General features: G+C 41.5%; 1 protein-coding gene across 2 annotated transcripts in view; it reads left to right on the top strand.

The window, feature by feature from the left end:
- Positions 1-12,470, top strand: part of LOC137616065 (glutamate receptor ionotropic, delta-1-like) — a 158,789-nt gene that overhangs the window by 125,734 nt on the left and 20,585 nt on the right. For both annotated transcript variants that reach the window (XM_068345742.1, XM_068345741.1), the window contains exon 14: positions 11,674-11,824. In XM_068345742.1, coding sequence (XP_068201843.1) covers positions 11,674-11,824 — 151 coding nt within the window. The remainder of the gene's footprint in view (positions 1-11,673; positions 11,825-12,470) is intronic.

Raw genomic sequence — 12,470 nt, 5'->3', positions numbered from 1 at the left:
TGCAAGGGGTAACTGGGGTAACCAGGTACCCACACTCACTCACACATCAGGGATATTTCACCAATTTTTTCTTCTGTCTCTGGGGAGAATGGACACTATTTAATAGGGATTATCTTTCGGCGAGGCTGGAAGACAAGCCATTAAGACTTTCATGTGAGGTGGCAACCAGCCAACCACTAATTATTAGGAGGGTGCAGGGGGTAACTGGGGTAACCAGGTACCCACACTCACTCACACATAAGTGATATTTCACCAGTTTTTCCTCTGGCTCTGGGGAGAATGGACGTGCCCGCTCTCTGCTCCCGCTAAGACTTGGCCATAAAGATCAATTCTTTAAACTGCTTTCTCTGTTTTCAGGCGTGATTATTCTCTTTGACGCTCTTCATGCGTGTGTATCTAGGACCTGAAGGGTGCACTTGAGGCCCCTTCATCTCCTCGGTCGAGACCAACTCTCACTCCTTGTGTCCAACCTGCAGAGGGTGTTATTGCGAGCAGGGTTCCACATGCGACGATTGTAGGGAATGGTCTGCCTCCCAGTAGGTGGCGGCGAAAGAAGAAGTCTATGAGAGACCCTTCACCTTCGGGATCTCCCTCGAGAGGTAAGAGACCTCAGACTTCTTCTCTCACCTGTGACCTCTTCCCGAAGCTCCAACTCTCTCTGACTCTTACAAGCGTCAGTCGAATAGGAGTGTGAACCGAATAATTCCTTTGCAACCTCGGGACGTTGTTGCTTCCCCACCTTAAGACGAATCATTCTTACTTTCAGATGCTTTGATGGCTTGGCTGTCATTTGGTGTGGCTTGACCTACTTCCATGGAAGTCCTTCTTGATCTCCTATTCCTGCTGCCCTTGTTGTTTCCATCTCTTCTCCTGTTGACATGCTGGCGGTGTGCAAAGTTCATCTCTTGGCTTCTTTTGTTCCAGCCAGTGCAGTTCATGACCCTCGCACCTGTTTGCCCTCTCTTCAATGACCTCCTGCTGACGAAGAGTCCTCCCATCATCCTCAGACTTCTTCATCTTCCTGGGACCGTAATCCTCTGCATTCATATTCCGCCAGGCAGTGCTCCAGTTCGCGAGGTCGGAGATCTTATCGTTCTCCTGTTCATGTTTGTTGGTCTCCTCGGGATCATAACTTGCCGGCTCATGCTCGTCCATCAACATCTTGTGATCGCCACTCGCCAGACCCTAGTCAACGCTCTTCTGACTGTCGTTCCCCTACCGATCGCCAACGCGACACTCTCCAGCACTTTACTCACCATCACCCTTGTTGTCATCACTCTTTGACGTGATGCTCTCCAGCTCGTTGCTCAGCAACCCGCCGCTCACTGTCTCGTTGATCAGCAACCCGCCGCTCACTGTCTCGTTGATTGCCTGCTCATCGATCTCCTACGCAATGCTCCCTAATGAGTTACTTACTATCCCGATACTCTCCTGCTCACTAACGCGTCACACGTCATCTCGACATTCATCTTCAAGAGGATCTCCATCACGATACTTGCCAACGCGCCATTCGCCAACACGTCACTCGCCAGGGCGTCGCTCGCCAGCACGTCGCTCGCCAGTGCATCCCTCACCAACATGTCGCTTGCCATCGCGTCGCTCGCCAATGTGTCGCTCACCATCGCATCGCTGGCCTTCTCACCATTTGACTGTTCTACAGTCACCTGCTTACCAATATGCAGCTCATGATCATCGATCGCCTATTTGTCGAAGGTCTCTAAGGTCTTCCTAACCTTCTCTTCCTCGTTCTTCTTCACTTGCTTGTGAATCCCACGCTGGGCTATTTTCCCTGTTGAGGCCCCTGTGCTTATAGAACCCTGCTTTTGCAACTAGGGTTGTAGCTTAGCAAGTAATGATAATAATAATAATTGAGGCTCTCTCTAGAGATATCCTAGAAGAGAGGATTTCTGGCCTTTCGGGCACCTTTTCAGCTTCTAACCTCAACACAGAAAAGGTTGCAAAGTATGCCATGCAGGGTAATTCCTGGATGGATATAAGGCTGGGTTCAGTGTGCCACCTTATACGAACCAAGGATTGGTCCAAGAAGAGTACAAGGAGGTCAATAGAGACCTTTCTCTTGTCAGGCACTAGGACCTTGGAATTCCTTTCCCACTAGGTTGTTAACCTGTGAGCAAATTTAATCCTAAAGTGAAGAGATGCCATGATTGAAAGGTTTGACAGGCACGTTCCTAGAGCTGAAGTGTTCAGGCTCAGGAACTCCACTCTGGAAGGAAGTTTTCTGTTCAAGCCAGATGAAGTCAAAAAGACAGCTGAGCGTTGGAGGAAATCCACTAAGGGCTCTCTCCTTCAGAGGCCCTTGATGATCAGCCCCTATGGAAAGGCTCCTCTGTGTCCCAAGAAACAGCCACAAGCCACCAAACCATCAATAAGACAGCAGGGTACTCAAAAAAGGTGTCTAAGCAGCCCTTTCATGCCAAAGATCCAAAAGGCTCCTTACCCTCCAGAGGAGGGAAAGATGGTAAGGGAAGCAGCAGAGGGCACTCCCTCTATAGGGGCAATCCTCTTACCTGTCCACCGTTTGGGAGATACCTGCAACTCCACTGGCAGAGGTGGATACAGCACGGGGCAGATCCCCGGGAGCCAGTTCTATTAGGTTCCTATGCGAAGGGATCTGCAAAGCAGCTGGCTCTTCAGGCCGAAGTCCAGACCATATTGGAGAAGGGCGCTTTCCAAGAGGTCCTCGACAGTTCCCCAGGCTTCTTCAGTCAACTTTTTCTGGAGACCAGTTATCGATCTCTCGTTCTTGAACTAGTTTGTTCCACAAACTCAATTCAGGATGGAAATGGCAGACATGGTCATTCAAGCAGTAAGGCTTCAGGACTCCGTGTGCATGCTGGATCTCAAAGGTGCATTCTTCTCAATCTTAATCCATCCGTCTTCAAGGAGGTATCTCCACATCATACACGAGAACAGGCAATACCAGTTCAAAGTGCTGTGCTTCGGCCTTTTGACAGTACCTTAAGTCTTCACGAGAATGTTCACCCTAGTGTCATCCTGGGCTCACAGAATCAAATTCGTATCCTCCATTACCTCGATGATTCGCTGATTCTGGCAGACTTGGTGACGACCCTTCTTCGACACCAAGGCAGACTACTCGAGTTTTGTCAGGATCTGGGGATTATGATAAATCTCGAGAAGTCATCACTGCATCTCTCTCAAAGTCTGGTATACCTGGGTATGAAAATCGACACCAATCTTCAGAAAGTCTTTCCATCAGACGACAGAGTACATAAGCTGAGGGAGGTGGCAAGCCCCTTCCTCAGATAAGAAGAGCTCCCACCTCAACAATGGTTGTGTCTCCTAGGTCACCTAGCATCGCTGGTCCGTCTAGTTCCCAACGGTCGCCTTAGTGTCCGATCTCTTTAGTGGCGATTGAAATCCAGTTGAAGTCAGCACACTGGCTCCTGGATACTCTTGTTCCCATGGGACATGAGCAGAGGATGGAGCTTCAGTGGTGGGTGATGGAGGAGAACCTCCGCAGAGGGACAGGTTTTCTCGTCTCTCCCCAGAACTGATGCTCTATACCAGACGCATTAAAAGAAGGTGGGGGGCCCACATGCTGCACCACACGGCCTCCGGGCTATGGTCCGAGTCCGAAAGGTACCAGCACATAAATCTCTTAGAGATGAGACTAGCCCTTCTAGCTCATCAACAGTCCCAACAGTTCCTGGTACTCTGTGGTGTTGATGAGCGACAACACCACAGTAGTGATATACAGGCATACAGAAACAAACTAAGCGGTACCATTTTGCAGCCCCTATGCCATCTAGCAGTAGAGACACTACGATGGATAGAAAAACATTTGGTATCCCTATCAGCTGGCTTTATTCCAAGCAAAAGTAATGTGCTCACAGACAAGCAGCAAAGCAATCTAGTTAGTGGACTCCAAATGGTCTTTGAATCATCTGATAGCCAACGAAGTCCTAGCTTTGTGGGGTTCCCTGACTGTGGACCGTTTGCGACATCCCTGAACTATAGGCTCCTGATTTACTGCTCACCAGTCCCAGAACCTCAGGCTCTCTGGTAAGAAACATTCCACAACAGTGGGACAACATCGACGTGTACGCCTTTCCTCCATTCTGTCTGATGAGAAGGGTGCTCAAAAAGACCAGAACATTCAGCAACCTATTTATGATGCTCATAGCTCTGCTATGGCATCAATCATAGGGTTCCTGGACCTTATGCAGCTCCTGATAGAGCTCCCAAGGGAACTCCCTCCACGACCAGATTTACTCAGATAACCACATGTGAACATCTTTCATATGCAGTAGTTTCTCTGTATCTTCATGCCTGGAGACTATCCAGCATCTCCTCTCTCAGAGAGGCTTTTCACAACAAGTTGCGAGAAGGATGTCTGGATACCTCAAAAAATCCTCTGCGTCAGTCTACCAGGCAATGTGGACAGTCTTCCATGGTTGGTGGCATGGAAGAGGTATATCTCCCCTCGATGCCACTATTCCAGTAATAGCAGAGTTCCCTTTATACCTTTGGTAGTAAAAGCTTCTCTCAGTCTCGGCAGGGAAAGGCTACCGCTCATCCCTAAGCATGGCCTTTAGACTGAAAAGTCGCTCTTTTCTCTTCGTTTGTATTATCTCTCCTCATACGAAGCTATGAGATCACTTGCCTCAGTCAGAAATAAGACATCCTCTTTGGAACATGGATCACATCCTTCAATCTCTGGAGGGCACTCCCTACGAACCATTACGCCAGGTAACAGATCACCATCACACTTTGAGGATGGTGTTCGTTTTACCTTCTGCAAAGAGAGTTAGTAAACATCATGGTCTATCCTCTGCCATCACCCATTCAAGGGTATGGGGGGAGGTGACACCCTGCTTCGTCCCTGAGTTTATTGCCAAGACTCCAAAGCCCAGCGGTCACGGATCCTAGATTCAAGGCTCTTCAGATTGTGGGTCTTCGTTCTGTAATTGATGATGCAGATCAATTGTTTTTATGTCCAGTGAGGAGATTGAGATATTATCTTAGACGCACTGCAGCAGCTCATCTCCGTGTGATAGCACTTTTCGTTAGCACAGGAAGGGTCAAGAATACCACCTCAGCCTGGATATGCAGGGTCATCGACCATGCATTGACTCCTGACCCTACTCCTACTTAATGATCTAGAGCTCATGACATCAGGGGAATAAGCACATCCATGGCGTTTAAACGCAACTACTTTGTGGGACAGGTGTTGCACGTGTGTGTGGAAACGTCAAACGACCTTCACTACTCATGACCTTCAAGGAACATGGATACGTTTTCCATTGGTCCTGTGGTAGCTACACAACAGGTGGTTTAAAAATGCCTTAAACTGCTTGATGGACAAGTAGCAGATGGATGAGGGCATTGGTTACCTGGGCTTAGTCAGTATGAATGATAAGAATGACTGGTACGTTTCTTTTCTTTCATCTTCCTCTCTCCTGGGGAACAGCACCATGTGTCCTGTGCACACCGGTATCACCTATATGCTGGTAATAACCATTTCCCTTGTTTAACTTAGTATATTTTTTATACTTGTACACGTCCCCAATAACCCCTGCGAAGTGGGTTTTGGGAACGTCTATGTTTGAGTTAACATTCCTATTTTTAAACTTGGAATATTCTTACTTAGTCACATTGCTAGTTCCTTGCAACCACACAGATTGCTCAGGCTACTATTGGCGCAATACACAATGTCTCCTTTTAGCAAAGTGTCAAGGTTATTTCCAGTTAGAGTCCAACCCTATAAAGGTAAAAACCCAGGTCAATTACCAATCCAGAGGTTGGACTACCAACCCCCTATCGGGTGAGTCATCCTTAAGAAATAGCGTAAGGTTTGTTTAGTGACAGAACAAATGACAAATTTGGAAATAATTTGTATTTTTCCTAAGGATACAAACCTGTAGCCATTTATACAAATTGTCCTGCCACCACCTGTCCAAAATAAGCCCTGCCTGCAACCAAAAGTAGTGAAATATCACTGTGTGAGTGAGTAGGGGTACCCACTTACATCAGCTACCCCCTCCACACTCGCATTAAAGTCTTAATGGGTAGTCTTCCAGCTTCGCGGAAAGATAATCTATCTTAAATAGCTATAGGTTTGTATCGTTAGGAAAAATACGAATTACTTCCAATTTTGTCATTTTAGGGATGGAGGCAGTATCTGCCATTTTGATGGAGGTAGGTCACTAGAATGTGGATAGCTCATGTTAAAAGGAACTTGTTGGACTATTTTGGAACAGTGTACCTTCTGAAGACATGGATCACTGAATGTATTATTATTATTATTATTATTATTATTATTATTATTATTATTATTATTATTATTATTATTATTGCTGTTATTATTATTATTATTATTATTATTATTATTATTATTGTTATTATTATTATTATTACTACCGGCTAAGCTACAGCCCTACTTGGAAAAGTAAGATGCTATAAGTCCAAGGGCTCCAACAGGGAAAAATAGCCTGGTGAGGAAAGAAAATAAGGAAATGAATAAACGAAATGAGAAATAATGAACAATCAAAATAAGATATTTTAAAATCAGTAACAATATCAAAAGATATTTCATATATAAACTATAAAAAGGCTTATGTCAGCCTGGTTACCATAAAAACATTTGCTGCAAGTGTGAACTTTTGAAGTTCTATCAGTTCAACTAGCCGATTAGGAGGACCATTCCACAACTTGGTCATAGCTGGAATAAAACTTCTAAAATACTTTATTGTAATGAGCCTCATGATGGAGAAGCCATGACTATTAGAATTAACTTCATGCATAGTATTACAACAGGAGGGAACTGCGTGGGAAGATCTGAATGTAAAGGATGATCAGAATTGTAAAAAAACCTTATGCAAAATGCATAGCGCACTAATTGAATGGTGGTGGCAGAGATTAATAACTATATCAGGAATAAGAAATTTGATAGACCGTAAATTCCTGTGCTACAAATTTAGATGGGAATTAGCAGTTAAAGACCAGATAGGAGAACAATACTCGAAACAAGATAGAATGAGAGAATTAAAATGCTTCTTCAGAATAGATTAATCACCGAAAATCTTAAAAGTCTTCCACAATAAGCAATTTTTTGGTAAAATTGAAGAAGACACAGAGCTAATGTGTTTCTCAAAACTAAATTTGCTGTCGAGAATCACACCTGAAATTTCAAAAGAGTCACACAGAGTTAAAGAAACGTTATCAATGCTTAGATCCAGATTTTGAGGAGCCACTGCCCTTTGACCTACTTACAATCATACTTTGAATTTTGTTAGGATTCAACTTCATATACCCCATAATTTGCACCATGCACTAATTTTAGCTAGAGCTCTCTCAGGGGATTCAGCTACCCCAGATCTACATTCAGGAGATGGAATTAATGCAAAGAGTGTAGCATCACCTGCATAGGCAACAAGAACACTACCCCGTGGAACACCAGATATCACATTCCTATACTTACTATGGTGCCCATCAACAATCTATTCCTTAAAATTCAATAATAATGATAAGAAACAACCCACCCACTCCCAACTGTTTGAGTTTGAAAACAAGGGTCTCATGATTAACACGGTCAAAGGCAGCACTAAAATCAAGTCCAATCATACGAAGTTCCTGAACCATATCAAGGGATTTCTGTACAGCATTGGAGATTATAAGAAGGGCATTACATGCTCTAAGACCTTTACTAAAACTAAATTGCAAACTAGGGAACAGATGATTACCTATAGCAAAACTATTAAGACGTTTTGCCAAAAGACGTTCACATAGTTTAGTAACATTACAGTTTTAGAGATAGGTGTTTGTTATCTAACTTTCTGACCTGGTTTTCTCTTTCTCTTTCCTTGAAACTTCCATACTCGTGTATGGGCGGAGTTGATTAACATCACCATTTAAGGTGTTTTTTATATCCTACATCCATATTGGTTTCATTTAGGGTGCCCCCTTCATTCATGCCTCAGGGGCTTCTAGAGTAAGTCTTCTGTTACCGTGTGGATACTGTGTTGCATCATATAGTAAAAGCATACCATATATAATGATGCTTCCAAAATGTAAAGAATTTTCATCAAAGCTCAGTTTGTTCCCGAAATGCTACCGGCAATAATAAAGGTGATGCAATTTTTGACATAACATTAGAGATACGGTTTTCCTAATTATTCATATTCTTATATTATTATTGCATCTATCTACGACATTCCTCCAAGTCTCCTTAACAAAATCAGTTAATTTATGGCATCTTCTTTCAAATTTTTCTTCGGCGTAGTTTGTAATCCCTCATCAGTAGGCTTGCACTAGGACTTTGCTAAGAATACACTGGAAATCAACAGCACCCACATCTAGGGAGGACATTACCAACAAAAAATTAAAGTTGTCTTTTTGGTGCCAAACTCTGCTATTCTAAGATAATCTGGATATTATGGAAACAATCTCCCGATTTGGATATACACATGCGAGCCTCCCATCTCTTCGGAAGAAAGGCCTCATGAAACTCCTTAAGTTCCACGAGTCCCTCTAATTTTGGGGGGTAGACCACCAAGAAACAAATGCTTTCTTTGGGTAAGGCAGACTATCCTGTAAAACATATCCCTCATAGACCCCAAAACCTATCTTTACCATTTTAGTCAGGAAGAGAGTCTTCTGGCCTGGCATTGTCATCCCAACCACAGATGATTCTATAAGACTGTGATAGAGAGATCATCCCTCAGCACCTGAGACAGCTTCTGCTAGATTTAGAGTAGGTTGTGTGCTAACAGTAAAACATGGGTCTCAAATTCTCAAATTCAACATCATTGAATGGAATATCATATTATCTGGCCCAAAAATTATTCAAGTCATGCCAGCAAACATCACATGCATAGGTTTTAACAAAGTCCCCTCCTCAACTTTCATAGTGAATACTGCTTCTTAGGATTCTTCCCCTGTTACTGAGCCAAAAAGCCTATGGTCAGAAGAATAGGGTACTGCTGAATCAATTTCCAGAGCCTGAAAACCCAAAGGTCCCAGTACTGCTAGGTCCTTAGACTGGGGCGAAGAGGAACACAGGAACTTATGGAAACTGAAGGCCAATGATGTGGGGCCACCATATAGGGAGCGCATAGATGTCTCAGCTGTGTGTGTTGCAGTTGAGGCACCTACAGGAGACGCAAGCTGACAGAACACAGGATTAGTACCCATTAGTTGCCTTCTTGGGAAGACCAAAATCTCCTCTGAGGGACTCGGGTAAAACATTCTCCTCTTCAGGGTTTAATCAACTTCTGACTCAAGCTCTTCTACTTGGTTGGAGCTTGGTTCACCATGACCCCTCTGCCAAAACTTCTAATTGCGGAATCCAATACTGATGGACAATTAAATCTCTTGAGTTCCTTATTAGGCAAATACTCTGAGGACCCTGACATCTTGACAAAACCCTTCAGTCACTTAAAAACAAGAAAAATAAAGCTCTTTCAAGTGTACGGCAAATGGATCCCTACTCTTAGCAGAATGATCTTATTGCTTGCAGATGCAATTGGCAGTTTTAAGCCCTGCCCCAAGAGGCACAATATCCTCTATGATAGTGGCAGCGGGCATCGCACCATCTTTGGTTAGTAGGTTACTGCACCAAACTTGTAATTAGCCTTAATTTCACTCTTCTATAAAAGAAAATAACCCAGTGAAAATAATAGTAATCCCCATAAGGAGGGCACCATACCTTCCTCCATCTATACAGTATATGTTAACTATAGGTTAAACGCACAAAAAAATACTAAATTCCTTGCTTAATCTAACTGAGATTAGAAATAACTAAATACGTTGGGACGTCTAAAAGTTTATATAATGAAATGTTAACCTGTTAGGTAAAGTACAAAAGTTAATCACCATACAGCCACCTGTTGAGACACTATTGGGTCCTTCAGTAGCCAGATAGTAAAATACTGGATTCTTCTCTGGATATGGTTCAATTTTCCTTACCTTCACAACCACTGAATAGACTGGCCTGTTTCTTACATATTGTCTTCTTTCCTCTTATTTCTGAGAACATTAATACCTGTATAAATAAACCAAACTATTCTTCTTCACTCTAATGGTTAACTACTAATGTAATTTTCAGTGGCTACTTTAAACTTGGTTTAGTTAGAAGAGACTAGCTATTGTAAGCAACTCTTCTTGGAGGAAACTCGAAAATCAAACTAAGGTTCTCTAGTATTGGGTAGTCCCCTAGCCAATGTACTATGATCTTCCTCTATTTTGGGTTGGTTTTCTTTGTTCAGACACACTATTCTAGTTTTTTCTCTTCGTGTGTGTTTTTTTAAACATTATGTTAGGCAAGCTAAATAGAATAGCCATGGATGCCTGGTGGTTTACCAAGAGGTTGCTTTATCCCTATCTGTTCCTGTACCTTCCTCTTTGGTATTCACTTTCAAGACCATTGTCATTGTCCTTCCTTCAGTTGAAGTGGTTATCCTGGACCGATTTTGTGTCCGTAGTCTGAGTAGCATGAGTTGCTCTGTACATAATAGTGTTCATTTCATTATTGTCTTTATTGTTATTTTTTTCAAGTAAGATGGGACCTTTTTATTATTCTTAATTATTTTTTCTGGAGATATTGAACAAAATCTAGGACCAGTATGTCATAGACTTCGCCAGTGTTGTATAGTGTATTGCAACATTTGTGGACTACAGAGTAATATTAGAGACCTTACGGTTGTTTCCAAACCGTATGATATTGTATTATGCGCAGAAACTTTGGTTTCACAAGTATAGCACTCATCAGAGCTGCTTATTCCAGGAATACAGTATATCAGATGATGAGGTAAAACAAGGGAGAGTAAGATATGCGCAAGATTAAAACCTGGTCAGGATCAGTTCTCTTAAAACATGGGTATTTTTAAGATTTTGTGGTAGGTGATTTTTTTTAATGTTATCAGAAGGACTTATACTTGTTGGGACCAGTATTCTTGGGGTATCAAGTTAAACCTTTGACAGAGAAGTTGGGTGGATAAAGTTTTATCTTATAAAGGAAGATATTAGGGAGTCTTATCTTCTGATAATTCTTAACTTCCTTATCAGTCATTCATTCCTGCCATGTAGGAGATGTTTTGAGGGGTTATTTGCATCTATGTCTTGCAAAGAGGGAAAGCTAATATCTTCTAAGTATCAGGACAAGCATTTTGATTAACTCTTATAATAGTTTACCTGTCCTGAGTAACTATTCTTGTTAAGAAACCTTGGTATCCGCCACGTAAATTCCTTCAGTGTTATATTGGAGTACTCAGTAATCTTGCTTTCCTCTCAAATTCTGATTCATTCTAAGTATAATTGATGGTTTTGAGATCAAATAGATTGAGTTTAGGTAACACAAAACTAATTTAGTTACTTCATGCATGATTACAAATCTTGAGCAAGAGTTCCTACTTCTCAGCCCCTCATTTTTCACCGACTCATATCCAGATTTCATAAATATTGAATATGTTGATTGGTCTTTATTTTAGATTTGGCTGGTGCCGTTATGGACTTTAAACTGGAGACTGTCAAGTCTGAGGACATTTGAAAGAGCATATTTTGAATTTTTCTTTATAAAAACTGTGTAAATACACAAATTCAGCACTGTATCGTTAAATTTGATTAAAGGTGTGTACTATATTCAAGCCTTTTAATAAATATGCTGAATATTGAATATATATATTTTCTTTTTAGATGTGTATAGCTCTGCAGTGGGAAGTGCCAATTCGTTTGAGAAGCGTAATGAAAAATGTAAATTTTACATTAGCAAAGAAGCTGTTAGGACAGATGCTGATGTCTTTGCTTTCATGAAGAATAGTCCTATATTTTACCAGTTTGACAAGACGTGAGTATATGCAGTTGATGCACACTATTCAATTTCTGACTGTTCTCAGTTTGTTTATTCGTAAAGCCCAGAGTTTTTTAAATTACAGTATTTCCTGGGAAATCGGTTCCACAGAATGTGAATGCTGCAGTTACCAGTTTGTATATTTGTAAATTTTAAGGCTATGCTGAGGGCCAAAGAGACAACTTATACAGAGAGAAAAAAAAGAATATATATATATATATATATATATATATATATATATATATATATATATATATATATATATATATATATATATATATATATATATATATATATATATAAATGTGTGTAATCTCTAGGGACCCATTCTGTTATTCATTGTGTTCATCTATTATCTGTCATTCCCTTTACCGAAATATATCCTACCCACTTCCATTTCATTTTCTTTCCTGTCAAAATGCCCTCTACTTATGTTACTCTCATATCCATATTCCTCTTTTTCTGTCTCTTTGTGTAAATCCCATCATTATTCTTTCCATAGCTCTTTGAGTTGTAACTAGCCAATGTTCTAAGACTTTAGTAAGGCTTCAAGTTTCCGATACATTAGGTAATACTGTAAGACCATCTAATTAAATTCTTTTCTTTATAGTGACAGTGGCATTTTAATTTTCACAATCTCTTT

This window comes from Palaemon carinicauda, chromosome 22, assembly GCF_036898095.1.
Source record: "Palaemon carinicauda isolate YSFRI2023 chromosome 22, ASM3689809v2, whole genome shotgun sequence".
NCBI lineage: Eukaryota > Metazoa > Arthropoda > Malacostraca > Decapoda > Palaemonidae > Palaemon > Palaemon carinicauda.
Note: the sequence above shows the minus strand (reverse complement) of the source record. Positions and strands in the feature narration are given on the sequence as shown.